Source organism: Carassius carassius, chromosome 4 (assembly GCF_963082965.1).
Source record: "Carassius carassius chromosome 4, fCarCar2.1, whole genome shotgun sequence".
Classification (NCBI taxonomy): Eukaryota; Metazoa; Chordata; class Actinopteri; order Cypriniformes; family Cyprinidae; genus Carassius; species Carassius carassius.
This window is the reverse complement of record NC_081758.1, coordinates 14,951,725-14,967,018: the sequence shown is the minus strand read 5'-3', so window position 1 is coordinate 14,967,018 and position 15,294 is coordinate 14,951,725. Positions and strand designations below refer to the sequence as shown.

The window sequence follows — 15,294 nt, the reverse complement described above, 5'->3', positions numbered from 1 at the left end:
GATTTAATCTTTGAGTTTCATTGTGTATTTGACTGTAGTTTTTCTCAAATAAAAAAAAAAGCCGATGTAGTGACTCTCAGAGCAGCTGTGGAGAATTCATAAGTGAACAAAATTTTGCTGGGCTTGGCAAATGTTTCAAAATAAGAGTCCTCTTCTTTGGGGAGAGCATTTCCATTAAAATGGGAGATATGTAGGGGACAAATGTTATTTAATATCCGTCGAACCCTTCCCTTCATCGCCAGTCCCATTATCTGTCCACGCACAGCTAAGATCCTAGTCTTTAACATTAGCCTCGATGCAGCATGCCCCATCCCCTTGCTTTCTAACCTTTCCCTCCACCTTCCTCCTCAGCTGAAGGCTGTTCATGAACAGCTAGCCGCTCTGTCACAGGGTCCTGTGAGCAAACCAAAGAAAAAGAAAGAGAAGAAAGAGAAGAAAAAAGACAAAGAGAAGGACAAAGACAAAAACAAGGTCAAGGTAGAAGATGAGAAAAAGGCCAAGTCCTCACAAACGAATAAGCAACCTCAGCAGAAGAAGACCACTGCGCGGAAACCCAACAGCACATCCACCACGAGGTTAGCTTGTTTTCTACAGTTGAGATATTTACAATTAACTGTATGATGCATTTTTTTATCCCATTTATAGTGGTTATGGATTTTGTGTGACCATAACTCAAGCCCAAAGAAAGAGATATTCTTTATAAAAGTTAAGACTCGTCCACGCCCTCCAAAAATGCCTAGTTTAAACATGCCCCAAAATGTCTACTTCACTATGTGGGAAGATTTGCATAACACCACCCAAATGTTCACGAAAATGAGAATCAATCAATGTTATTTAACTTAACATACACTACCAGTCAAAAGTTTTTGATGATTTTTTATGTTTTTAAATTCTCTTCTAAATATAGAAATACATTTTGAAATATTTTTACTATTTAAAGTAACTGTTTTCTATTTGAAAATATTTTAAAATGCATTTTTTTCCTGATTTCAAAGCTATATTTTTAGCATAATTACTCCAGTCACGTGATCCCTCAGAAATCATTCTGTTGTTCTGATTTGCTGCTCAAAAATTATTTATAATGTTGAAAACAGCGGAGTAGAATTTTTTCAGGTTTCTTTGATAAATAGAAAGTTCAGAAGAACAGCATTTATCTGAAATAGAATAGAATAGAAGTCTTTTGTAACAATAAAATTGTCTTTATCATCATTCTTGCTAAATAAAAGTATTAATAGCTATCTATAATTTATTTCGGGAAAGAAATCATACTGACTCCAAGCTTTTGGATGGAATACTGTATAATGTTACAAAGGTTTTCATAGATTTAAAAAAAAATCTATTGTTTTAAATATTGATAATCAGCAAATCGGCATATTAGAATTATTTCTGGATCTTGTGATACTGAAGACTAGAGTAATGATGCTGAAAATTCAGCTTTGATAAATTAGGAATAAATTACATTCTAAAATATATTCAAATAGAAAACAATTTTAAATAGTAAAAATATTTCAAAATGTTACTGTTTTTGCTGTACTTTGTATCAAATAAAGGCTTGGTGAGCAGAAAGAGAATTATTTAAAAAATAAAAACATAAAAAATCTTACTGTTCAAAAACTTTTTATTAGTAGTGTAGGCTGATTATTCTTATAGACTGAAACAAATATGCTTTAGCAAGTATAAAGAGTATGAAAAGTGTTCCGAATTGCAGCAGAAAAAAAGAAAGAAAACAAAAACATGTTGCTGGAAACAGGCTTATTATTAAAAATGCAAACTGATTGTCTGCCAGCAGGAGGCGCTGTGAGAGCGGTAGATCTTGTGGTTTCCCTGGTAACGGATGTAATCAAAGCAGCTCCGCTCATGAACGCTACTTTATCAGATAAAATGAAAATGCCAACGAAACTTTTCTGAAGATAGTCCTTTCTCTTCATAGATACATTTATTAAATGTATAAACACCCGCGACGTGTTTTGATTTTGAAACATGTTCATGTTTATTCAACGAAGTCAAACACCACAAATAAATCAATGTATTCAACACACTGGTAATGTTTATTGAAATGTCGGAAATGTGTTTAAAAATCATATCACCATTATTGAAAAAAATTATATCATAATACATAATTATATTGAATTATAGTCCAGCCCTAAGTTCAACCCAAAAATTCAGATGTGTGCAGCACATTTTACGGAGGACTGTTTCCTGAACCTGGGAGAGTAGCCTACAATGCGTCTGTGCACAAAGTCTGTTTCTATAAAGTGGGGCGATTCCAACATGGCAAGGACAGTATAATGCCTCTGACTCACAGCCTGTGAGTACATTTAAATTTTTAAAGAATTTGCCATTGATGAGTCAAATGCGAGTTTTGAGCAGTGTAGAGTAGCACTTGTTGTTTGTCGTTTCGTTTTCGTTTGGTTTTATGTTTACATAGCGCGATATGCAATGCAACGCAACTTGTAAAGTTGTAGCTTGTAAGTCATTATAATCAGTAATTATGTCCCCATTGGATGCAACAATTGCCTCGTTTGTAATGGGTTTTATTGGTTTTGTGTCGTGGCGCCAGAAGACCGCATCACAGTATGTTAAGGGGTAGCGTGGTCAAAAGACCCGGTACTTCGGATACCAAGTCGGAACTAAAAAAATTAAAATGTTACGGTACCAGGTTTCTTTAGGTACCAAGTACCCGATCAACCCGGTTCTTGACGCATACAGCGCTATGATTTCCACAAAGCAGAAAACGAAGACGGAATCTCAAAATCCAGTCATGAAAATGAAACTTACATTTTATATGGACAGTCACGGAATTTGTGAAAGTTAGCATAAATTAATCAAATCAAATCTCCATATGGACCAGTGTCTCTAAATATTAAGCCACAAAAGTTGGTTGAAATATAAATCCTGCATGTTCTGTGTGTGAATGAATAAGTGGCAGAGACGTGCGGGTTTGTTTACTACATAGACTGAAGCTCGTGACGCTTGCAGTAGTTTCAGTATCTGCCGTCTCAGTGAGGACATGAATACATAAACAACGTCACCAGAACTGTTCTGAGTCACTTCACAAGCATTTTACCGTTTCATTTGAGTAAAACCAGAGTCAATTTAAAGGTATTCACGGTAACCCGTCAAAATAAAAGTTAATTTTTACATAAAGGCATTGTGCTAGAAATATTACTATTATTTAATACAATGTATGTGATACTGCTACTACTGTTGAAAAAATTAATAAAACTTAATTTTTTTTAAAGAAAGAAATCACACAATATTTCTTCCATGTTTTAATTTTAATAGCAAAAAATAAAATGTGTTTGAATTTCATTAATTAAAAGACAAATTAAATCTGGGTGAAACTTGTTTACTGTTTTTCATAATTATATTACTTGTAGAAAAACTTTAAACACAATTGTAAATAAGTATAAAGAATGGCATTGGTTTTATTTCTAGTGATAATTTTTTATTATTATTATTATTAGCGTATTTTTGTGTTTTGCTTTGGTATCGAAATTGGTACCGAGAACCGTGGATTTTCACTGGCATCGATACCGAATACTGAAATTTTGGTACCGTGACAACACTAGTAAGGGGCGTAACATTTCCATCACACGCTTGAGGCATTCAGCAAATCACAATGCATTCAATAGCTGGCCAATCAGCGAACACCTCGCTTTTCAGAACGTTAATAATGTAAAAATCTATGTGTTTCAGAAAGGCGGGGCATAGAGGAGCAACAATAACGTACATTATGTGGAAAATAATGTTTTTTGAGCCTTAAACTGCATAAACACAATGCATTACACCAAACACACAAGATAATGTTATTTTTAGCAACGTCATATGACCCCTTTAAAATATTCCTGTTATGCAAAGATGAGTTTCCAGCAGTCATTTCTCCAGTCTTCAGTGTCACATGATCCTTCAGAAATCATTCTAATATACTGATTTGCTGCTCAAGAAACCTCCTACAGTATAATCATCAATGTTGAAAACAGTTGTGCTCTTAATATTTTTGTGAAACTGTACAAAAAAAAGTGTTTATTTGAAACTAAAATCTTTTGTATCATTGTAAATGTGTGTAATTTTATTTTGGATAAATTTAATGCTCCATTACTGGATAAAAAAAATCTTACTGATGTTATTTCTCTTGCCATAACTTTATTTATAATTGTGGCTATCTTTTCATTATTGCAGCTTATTTCTCTGTTAGGTTATTTCTTGTTTTAAAGTGTATCTCTCACTCTGCGGAAACAGGCTTCCATAGAAAACTGAAGCTCCACAGAAAGGAAAGCAACAAAGCACACACTTGCTAATAGGCCAAGCAGGCACAATTATTAACCAATAACCAACTGTAAATGTCTGCCTTGTGTAAGTTGGTTAAAATTACAATAAAGATATGACATTAGTGTAAGTTAAAGCAATGCAATAACACACAATGTTCCATTTATTGGTAGTAGTGGTGATGCGAGCGAACTGTCACGATCTCAATCTCAGCATGGCATGCCAGTTCAGTCTTATGTGTAGAGTCAAGGTCAAGCCTTTCTGCAATCCACAGGCAACCGAAAAAGGGGGGGAAACCTGGCTCTGCAAACTATGAGTCTGATGAGGAGGAGTCTTTTCCCATGTCTTATGATGAGAAGCGGCAGCTCAGCCTGGATATCAACCGTTTGCCGGGTGAGAAACTGGGCCGTGTTGTCCACATCATCCAGTCACGTGAGCCGTCGCTGCGAGACTCCAACCCAGACGAGATCGAGATCGACTTCGAAACGCTCAAGCCTTCCACGCTGCGTGAGCTCGAACGATACGTCAAGTCCTGTTTACAGAAAAAGCAGCGCAAACCTATACGTAAGTGCCTTTCTTTTCCATCTCTGCAGATGTGTTGCTACTACAGTATTTTAGAGACAAGCAGCTATCTTTTCTTGCCTGGTCTGTCTGCTCTAAAAGCTGAAATGGGCTGTGCTATTTCCTCCTTTGAGCTGGGAGCACTCACCTTCTCCAATGTGTTGCATGACTTTCGGTGGATTATCTTACATGTGCTTTCCCTATTAATACCTCCAAACGAAGCTTCAAGGGTTTAAAGAGTACATCAGTATAAGATTTCCAAATTGAAAGCGGTGTACATGTAATTAATGTGCACACTGCTCTACTCATACTTCATTAAGGAATATTCCGGGTTGATTTATAGTTGAGCTCACTGGACAGCATTTGTGGCCTAATACTGATTATTGCAAGAAGTAATTTCCACTTGTCCCTCCATCAATGTTAAAATACACACTGCTGTTTCAATGGAGTGCAATAGTGCCACACACAATGGTTCTGGAATTCATTACCATTCATTTTCCCAAAAGGTTTTTTTAAAAAGTCAGTTTGAAGCCAAAAAGAGTTCTAAGCCAAGAACCAAACCAACCAGCTACGTGGTGAATCACATTAAAAACTTTGATTTGAAGCAAAAAGTATTTGAAAATCAGACAAAAAGACAAAGGTCATTCTCACTGGTTGGAACTTGGAAGCTAAATACTGTTCCTCTCGATTCTCTGATTGGTGGAGATTCTTCTGGACAGATGATTCTTCTGCACAGTCTGGCTTTGCTGCAGCCTGGAATTGAACTACTGGTTTCGTCTGGTCAGAGGAGAACTGGCCCCCCAACTGAGCCTGGTTTCTCCCAAGGTTTTTTTTCTCCTTAGTTGGGGACACTTCATCTACAGCGATATCGTTGACTTGATTGCAAATAAATGCACAGACACTATTTAACTGAACAGAGATGACATAACTGAATCCAATGATGAACTGCCTTTAACTATAATTTTTGCATTATTGACACTGTTTTCCTAATGAATGTTGTTCAGTTGCTTTGACGCAATGTATTTTGTTTAAAGCGCTATATAAATAAAGGTGACATTGACATTGACATTCTTTTCAGAACCATGGGTAATGTAGTTTTTCATCAGGAATTCCAATGTTACACACATTGTTACTTCAAAAATAAGTTAAAATAATGCTGGCTGATGGCTTCAACAAAAGCATATGTCATTGAACTACTCCTAGAACTCCTGAACTACTACTAAAAACCTCATAGATCTCAGTAGTTATTTTTAAAGGTTTATAAGTTATGGATAAAAATCTATTTCTCAATAGAGAAAATGAATAAGTTGTAAACAATATACAGTATGTATGAGAAAGTGCTTACTAACCTTTTCTGTTAAAGGTTATGTTGAATTTCACTTTTATCACAACACCATTAAAGGGATAGTTCACTCTCAAATTAAATTTTGGTATGTTTTAGCTTACCTCAAGGACATCCAAGATGTAGGTTTCTCTGTTTCCTCAGTATTTTCCATTTTGATATTTTTAGGTCCAACCGTTCTCGTCTGTGACTCACATAATGGAGGTCTATGGTCACCACCTCAAAGAGCATGCACAGAGGAGTCAAAATTAAACAATTCCCCACCTTAAGTACACATTGATGACCTAAAACACGAAACGAGCGGATTGTGTAAGAAAACGAATAGTATTTATATAGTTTTTACCTCTTGTACACAACCACGTCCAACTGATCTGAGTGCGCGATTGCTTCCCGATGTGATGTGCGCGCGCGCTCTGGCTTATTAGTCTGCGCAAGGGCGGAAAGCGCCGGAAGCGATCTCTCGCGCTTGTACATCACTCATTGTTTACACTTACTGCCTATGGTTGACACAGATTTCGGAAGTACTACCTTTCACTGTGAAGATCTAAACATATTTAGACATACAGGAAATTGCAATGGAAGACGATTTAAATATATCCATAGACAACGTTGAATTTTTTTCACAACCATATTTATTTGAAACAGAATAACAACCCAAGTACTCAGGAGCGATCCGCTGCAGCAACACGTCTTCAAGCCTCAGAGACAGAGATCTCTTCAAAATTGGTGGTGTTTTAGTAGCAAGTGTTGTGAGATGCCAACAGAAGTGGAGAGCATATGTTGTCACGAATGGAACAACAACAAGACGACCTGCCTGACTGAAGATCCTGAGTTTTCTCCGCTGTTGAGACCCAGCGTTTTGCACGTTGTGTTTAGTTTGCCACGTATAAACTGGAGGCGACGTCCAATGCCAGAGGGACCCAATGGCACGCTGTCAATAGAGTGAGTAATGTGTTGTATTTTTTTTATAAACGCAACGATTATAGGGTGCATTATAAACATTAATTTATTACAATTACTGCATTATATTTCAGACAGTGCAGATTGGTGGCGTAGCGTGTGGTAAACAATGAGTGATGTGCATGCGCGAGAGATCGCTTCCGGCGCTTTCGCGCTTGCGCAGACTGATAAGCCAGAGCGCGCGCACGTCACATCGGGAAGCACTCGCGAACTCAGATCAGTTGGATGTGGTTGTGTACAAGAGGTAAAAATGATATAAATACTGTTCGTTTTCTTACACAAAGCGCTCGTTTCGTGTATTAGGTCATCAATGTGTACTTATGATGGGGAATTGTTTAATTTTGACTCCTCTGTGCCTACTCTTTGAAGTGGTGACAATAGACATCCATTGTGTGAGTCACAGACAAGAACGGTTGGGCCTAAAAATATCAAAATGGGAAATACTGAGGAAACAAAAAAACTTACATCTTGGATGTCCTTGAGGTAAGCTAAAACATATCAAAATTTAATTTGAGAGTGAACTATCCCTTTAAATAAACTCAAATATAAAAGTTTTAACAGAAGTTATATATTTGTTTAATAAAATAATATATATATATATATATATATATATATATATATATATAATATATATATATATATATATATATATATATATATATATATATATATATATATATATATAATTTTTTTTAAATCTTACAAAAAGTAGCTCCATTCACTTCTTTAGTAAGTGCCTTAATGGAACCTAGATATATATATATAAAAAAACGAGTCTAAATATTTTTTTCTGGTTGTATACAAATGCTGCCATTTGGCCTTAACTTGCATCGAACCTGATAGATCCCTTTAGCTTAAATTTGTTAAAAACCAGTGTAGTAGAGTGCTTTTTGCTGCTTGTTGCCACGGCGGTGGGCTACGAGGGCAACCTGTTACTCACCGGTCACCGCTGTGTGTCTCCTGCAGCGGGCACTGGGAAAAAGAGTGCCAAGTCTAAAGAGGAACTGGTTCAGGAAAAGAAGAAAGAGTTAGAAAAGAGGCTACAAGACGTGAGCGGACAACTGAACAACAACAAGAAACCACCCAAAAAAGGTACCTGTGTGGTAGTGTGAAGATGTGAGCAGACAGGTGACCGAACTGGGTTAGATTTAGGAGGGTAGGATAAGACAACAGAGATAAGGATAGGCTTTTTGCTTCACTAATGACTAACTTGATCAAATGGCTTCGGTCAGACTTACATATGTAATGCTGTTCACACTCTGAAAAGAGTTTGCAGGGCTCAACAACAAGGATGGACTGCTGGCCCCAGTTTCGAACCACTTGATGGGACTCTCTCTTGCCATCATTTTCTATCTAAACTGTCTATCTTTTTATAAGTTTGAGGTCAGTAATTAGGGGCCAAGCACCAAAGGTGCGTGGACACCTATTGTATCCGTTAGGATTCTTTTTATTATTCTTCCTCTTCCGCCGCAAGTCTATGGCAGCCCATAGAACCGATTGCGGGAAAGTTGTATAATTTGGCACACTGATAGAGGACAGTCCCAACATTAACTATAACAAATTTGAAGTCTCTAACTCCAACTCTCTAGTGCCACCACTTGGCCAAAATTTCAATATTTTTATGCTAATAACTTTTGAACCGTAAGCCAGAAAATGAAATTTTGGCTCATGCCAAGTCAAATGAACCCCAAAATTAAAGAATCTCAAGGTTTAGTTTTTTCGCTATTTTAGATTTTTCGAAAAACCTACTTTTTCGAACTCGTCCTAGAAGGCTCAGATCATCTTCAGACCATGCTGGCAAAAAGTTATGGAATTCAAGTTGATTAGTCCAACCGTTCTCGAATGAAACGTGAACAAATTTGACGAAAAGTATGCAAAAATTGATGTGAGGCTATATCTCGGCAATGGTTTGGCATATTGAGACCAAACTTGGTATGTGTTATAATAAGCATGACCTGAGACTACCTGCAGTGTTTCGATCAGGAGATATGAAAAATGCATATTTTGGCTAATAACTTTTGAACGGTTTGGCCAAAAATCACACAACTGGTCTCTTTAGATTCAGTGAGTCATGTTGAGTCCAATGATATCCAATTTTCCCGTATCAGCCATTTTAGGCGTCGGCCATTTTGAATTGTTTTAAAATGCTGTATTTTTTGAACGCAGCATCGTATCGTTACAAAAATAATTACAAAAATATTCGGCTCCATGCCCTGAAGGTACTCAAAAAGTTTGGTGGCAGCACCACCTTGTGGTCAAGAGTTATAATGAAATATCACAAAAATGCTAATAACTTTTGAATAAATTAGACTATTGAAATGAAAATGGTCTCCCTATATTCTTTCGGTGATGCCGAGAGCATCGATACCAATTATGCGAAAATTGGCCATACTTCCTGTCCGCCATTTTGATTAATGTTAAAAACCTACCTTTTCGAACTCCTCCTAGACCGTTAGTCTGATTTTCACCAAATTTGACATGGATCATCTTCAGACTATGCTGACAAAAAGTTATCGATTTTGTGTCGATAGACAAAACCGTTTTCGCATACCACTGCAACGAATTTGAGGCACAATGCCAAAATGTCACTTGAGGCTGTATCTCTGGAATGCTTTGGCATATTGACACCAAACTTTGTGGGTGTCATTAAAAAGTCACACAGAGTACACCAAATTGATTTGATAACAGCGCCACCTATTGGTCAAACTTGATAAGTCAGGTAATTATGCTACTAGAGTTTGTATTTATGATTCTTTTTGCCAATTCAATTACAAGAATCCTAAAATTGCTGTAATTGCTCACTGTTGCATTTGGTGTGGTCCTCAATGCCATGCTTAGCTTCTAAATTTGCCGGTGGAGTGCTTGGCCCCGTAATTGCTGCTTGCAGCTATATTTATTATTATTATTATTTATTTTTAAAAAATTTAAGAAGTTAATACTTTTATTCCCCTAGAATGCATTAAATGATCAAAAGTGACATACATTTATAATGTTAAGATTACAGTTTCACATAAATGATGTTCTTATGAAGTTCTACTTGAACCTTAACTGCTCATCGAAATATCCTGTATAAAAAAAAAGAAGGAAAAATGTATATATTAAGCAACAAGGCTGTTTTGAACGTTGTCTCTTAAACACCAAATCATCAAAGGATCACGTGACACTGAAGACTGGAGAAATTAAGCTGAAAATTCAGCTTTGCCATCACAGAAATAAAATATATTTTAAAATGTGTTTACAAAATAAATAAATAAAATATTATATATATATATATATATATATATATATATATATATATATATATATTTTTTTTTTTTTTTTTCATCACATAAATGCAGCCTTGGTGAGACATCTTTCAGAAAGATTAAAAAGTCTTACTGCAAACTTTGAAACAGTAATGTATTTAGATATTTTTGTACTTTATTAAAAAAATTAAAATTAGAATTTCAAATGAATACAGGTAAATATTAAATTATAAATGTAATATTTATTTTAATAATTTAAATTATTATCTGTGTGTGTGTTGGGGCCAGCATGGGAAGTCTGAACTACTGGCATAAAAAAAATCCTTGCTGTTGAGCCCTGGTTCAGACAAAGCATAAAATGTTTAAAATGATTAAACCTGCTAGAGGCCAATAACTGATGAATGTGGTTGTTTGTGCTGTGACTAACTGACTTCACTTGATATCAGCTGCTTTGTTGGGCACGTTATTTATTCTGTCCTTTCGAGACCAGTTCTTTGCTTTCTTTATGCATGTCTCTGCTTTATCATATCACACGGCTGCAGGTGTGGGTAAAGGCATTTAAGATAACTATATAGAGACAAAGTTCTTAACGGAAATGAGTTGCATAAAATATGCACCTTCAGTGTTTGTTTTTCTCACACATATTGAAGGTCGCAATCACTTGTCTTTCCTGTTCCCAGCAGAGAAGGCGGGGTCAGCGCAGGGGGGCGGGCCATCTCGGCTGAGTGGCAGCAGCAGTTCTTCAGATTCGGGCAGCAGCAGCTCCAGCGGCTCCAGCTCCGAGAGCAGTGACTCAGACTGAACTCCAATCGGCGCGTCACATTACTTCAACCTCCTCTATTTTCTAACGAGTAGTGTGTGTTGTCACGATAGTATCTCTCTGAAGGCCTATTTTCTAAAGAGCTAGACGCATTGCAGATGGCAGAGGATATTTTAAAATAGTTTATAGGATGCTCTTGGCTCAGACAAAGAGGAGAGTTGGAGTAGTTCAAGCAGTTTTAAGGTTCTTGCTGGCCCTCAAAGGGAAACGCCTGGTATCACCAGAGAGAAAAAAAAAAGAGAGAGGTGAAATGGTTGTGTGTGTTTTTTTTTTTTAGGTTGCTGCTCATTAGATCCATACTGAAAACATGCATTAGTGGAAAAACTGACAAATGCCTGGCTGCATTTTACTGATCGAGTAGCTACAAAAAGTCCAAATCTGAAGGAAGAATGAATTATGGGCTCTCTCCCTCTGGTGTGGTTCTCTCATGTTGGCATGACTTTTCAACTCATTCCACATTTATTTTGCGGACTATGATAATACTCTTCATTGTTACTATTTTTAAGAGAATCTATTTATTTTTTTTAATCCAAAAAGGCACAGAATGATTTGTGTTTTCAACAGAAATGTTTCCAGTTAACCAGTTTCAATGTAAGAAATTCGTCTCTGCATTGTTCACTAGTAGTCTAGACTGCATCTGGAAACGGTCAGTATCATTATTAAACTGCTTTCAGAGGCTTCGCAATCATTTTGGCGATTTCAACTAAATTTCACTTCCAGTTCTGTAAGCTCAGTATTTGATTGTAGAATCATGTCAGATATTTAGTTTTTTGTTTGTTCGTTTTTAATCTATAACATATGTTCATGCGTTTGTTTGTTTTTATTCAGATTGTCGTCTTTAGTTTATTTTTTACTGTTAATATGTAGTTGCCCTGACTCTCTCATTTTCTACTTTCTATCTGATATGCCTCATCTTTACTAAGTCCACTCATAGGACAATCAAAGTTGTAATTTAAATTCAGTATGTATGAAATGAGGGTATCAAAAAGAATGGGCATTAAAAACAACCACAAGACTGCAGATTGGAGTGAATCAGCCTTAGTGAAATTCTTCAATGGGGAAAACCAAGTGAAGACTAGCTCTCTTGGACAAAAAGCCACTTAAAGGAGATGTTTGTTAAGAAAAAGAATTGGACATTTCTCTCAGAGAAGATTTCAAGCAGCAGTGCTAGATTTGATTTCAGAAGGATGTGTGTTTGACAAGTTATTTTTAGTTGAAAGTATTACAACAAATGTATGTTCTCGATTTTAATAACTTTATTTTACTTTAGTTTTTCTCAAATGGTGTATTGAATACTTTCAATGGTACCTAGACACTTCTTGCCGTGTATCCAGAATAATTTGGAAATAGACCATGACTGATCATCTTTATAAATATATATATAAAATGAATTTATTAGAGGTTATTTTTTCTCTTTCTTGTGGCTGCATGCCACTCATTCACTGGGTTTGTGGCACTGGCGAGGTTTTATTTCATTTAACAGCCTTGAATTTAACTCTGAACCCCTCAAAATCATTGGATGTGATCTTGTTGCCTTAAGTTTAGTTGGCACACTAAAAAAAAAGTAAAATGGGTCCAGTATAACTGATCTAGTTGAAGCCCGTGTATAGATTTTTTTTTTGTCATGAAAATACATAAAAAGTTTTGATGTAAAGTGACTTCTTTGGTTTTTTTTACTTGTACAATGCTTTAAATTATGTTTTGATTTGATTCATTATACCACTGTATTGCATTGTTCCTTTTAGACTATAACATACCTTGTTTCTTAGATGATTTCTGTTACAGCTCCTGTTCCTCAATTACTCCAGCAGAGTCCAGTAAATGCAACTGAGCTTCGTGATGCAGACAGAGATATAAAGATACATAGGATATATAATTACAGATATAAATGTATATTCACTACTTATTCGTCAACTCTGTCTTGGGGTCTAAGTATTTTAGTTCTTTTTTTATGAGAGAAAGAGAGAGAACATTTGTGTATTGCATGGCAATTTACAGTATATTTCTTAAACTTTTTGAGCAGTTTATAACATGTAAATGTCATTCTTTCAAGTAAAGTTTTAAAATCGGTAGCGCTGCATATGTAAAGTTCAGCAAGTCAAAGGAATTTGTCAAGTATGTTTTGGCAGAGACTTACATGCTAATATCTGATGTATAAGCTAATCTGAGATTTGGACACTGAGCCCCTCGTTTTTAGTAAATAAATCACAAAAACCCATAGGAGTGTCTTTTTACAATGTAGATATTTGAGTGCACTTAATGTTTTCATTTGTACTTATTTTGTATTTTTAGAAGACATTAAAACGCAAGATTGAGATGAGAAATACTTAGAGAAGTGTAATGTCAAGCTGTCAAAATGTGACATCTTAAGTCATTTAGAATAAATCTAGATTTAAACATTTTTTGGAGGCATCAACGCTCCAAAAAGGTAAACGTGAAAAACCGATAGCTTGCAACAAAATACTTAAAGGGTCTATTATTATTGTATTACTGTATTATTAAGATTTCTCTTTCATATATAACAATGTTAATAAATACGTTTGTATTTGGTCACCAGTTTGCCTTGGGGAAAAAACAAAGTGCCATTCACATTACAAAATTGTAGTGGTTAATACATATATATTTAACTATAAATCACTGGGCCACTCGTGTAATGCACATAGACAGTAAAAGGTAATGCATTAGGTAGCCTAGAGTCAGAGATTGGTAGATACTTTATATTTTGCCACTGAAAAATACTGCAACCAATGATAAACATATCTTCACTAATTAGTAGTTTGTTCAATTGGGATATCCAGTCTAATGAAATACGTGCTCATTTTGAATCTTGGTTCAAATTGGGATTTTCAGTTGGTTAAACGGAGGTTTAGTACTGATAGTAACTCTAATAAACAGGTAATGGTCCTCCATCTACACTGCATAAATGTTCAAGATACTGTTTGATGCATTGTTCATGAATCTCATTGTAAGCACGAGCACCTGACTTTCTGAACAATGATATGTGGACAGATCACAGTACTGTTTACTTGACAAATATGTGTGAAGCGATTCATCAGTCATGAGAGGAATACCACGATCACATAACAGCGCAAATCCGGGATTGTCCAGTGCTATCGGAGTCTTTCAGGCTTGTTTTGTCCCGAACCACAACTGCCTGGTTGCCGTACTGGCTGTAGCACGAGCTCTGACTGCGGCTCAGGTAACTGGTCGGAGGCCCTCTCTCCAGCTCCAGCTGCTGCTGCTGCCAAACCAGCAGCGACGTGTCCCTGAAGCGGAGCCGCGCGTAGCCCTCCGACATCGCCTTCTCAGCTAAAGGACAGCGCTCCGTCATCGCGAGGAAAGCTTAAGAGCGGGCTGACGCCTTGTTAACTATTTCAAGAGGGTGAACATCTCGTATGTCGTCTTGGCTTAGATCATGCCGTTAGTAAGGTGTCTCGAAGCAGCAGGTTTGTTGTAGTGAGAACATAACCTCTTCTTCAAACGGTTGTCTTCGATCAGTTGCGCGTTATCAGAACGAGGCTTTGATGCTAATCCTCTCCGCATGTTAGTGGCTGGTGAGATTTCATGCAGTTTAAAATGAACAACTCGCTAAAAGTTGAATTATCTGAACAAGATAGTTTTGTAAGAACCCGCTCTTCTGTAGTATTCACATTTGACCAACATGTCACCGTTTCGTGTAATAATTCGAGAAAAAACAGCGGCTATAGTTAAACTCATAGACAGTAAAAGAAATGGACACAGCAAATGGACACAGCGACCCCATTGGATTCAACGGAGAAAAATGAAGTCAATTAGAAGTACGCACTTCCACTTTATAATACAATAAGATTTATATTGTACATTTTGAGGATGTCATATTTTTATTTTATTTTTATTTATTTTTTCTTCTTTGTCAGACGTCTTTATTGTTTATTGTGAAGAAGAAAAAAAAAAGAAAGACGCACTTCCTGGGGGTCGGGCGTACTGCGCAGACTCAAACTGAGCTTGATGACGTGGATGTCACGTCAGCAACCTGTAAGTCTTCTGATCGCTGTGCCAAGAGAAATCTGAATCACCCACCGAATCTTACAGAGAAGGCGAGCGTGACCAGGAGCAAA

At 36.4% G+C, this 15,294-nt stretch overlaps 2 protein-coding genes across 11 annotated transcripts in view; one reads left to right on the top strand and one right to left on the bottom strand.

Annotated features, from left to right (window-relative positions):
- LOC132137307 (bromodomain-containing protein 3-like) overlaps positions 1-13,415 on the top strand; it is a 33,261-nt gene extending 19,846 nt beyond the window's left edge. For 5 of the 10 annotated variants that reach the window (XM_059547467.1, XM_059547468.1, XM_059547463.1 and 2 more), the window contains 4 exons: positions 352-575; positions 4,544-4,833; positions 8,099-8,224; positions 11,058-13,415. In XM_059547467.1, coding sequence (XP_059403450.1) covers positions 352-575; positions 4,544-4,833; positions 8,099-8,224; positions 11,058-11,179 — 762 coding nt within the window. In that variant the 3' untranslated portion in view covers positions 11,180-13,415. The remainder of the gene's footprint in view (positions 1-351; positions 576-4,543; positions 4,834-8,098; positions 8,225-11,057) is intronic. The other 5 variants (XM_059547469.1, XM_059547466.1, XM_059547472.1 and 2 more) reach the window with 3 other exon arrangements.
- Positions 13,416-13,876: 461 nt separating this feature from the next.
- Positions 13,877-14,877, bottom strand: LOC132137414 (putative uncharacterized protein BRD3OS). The gene has a single exon (XM_059547473.1). The coding sequence runs from the start codon at positions 14,526-14,528 to the stop codon at positions 14,274-14,276; it is 255 nt and encodes an 84-aa protein (XP_059403456.1). The 5' UTR covers positions 14,529-14,877; the 3' UTR covers positions 13,877-14,273.
- Between the last annotated feature and the right edge of the window lie 417 nt (positions 14,878-15,294).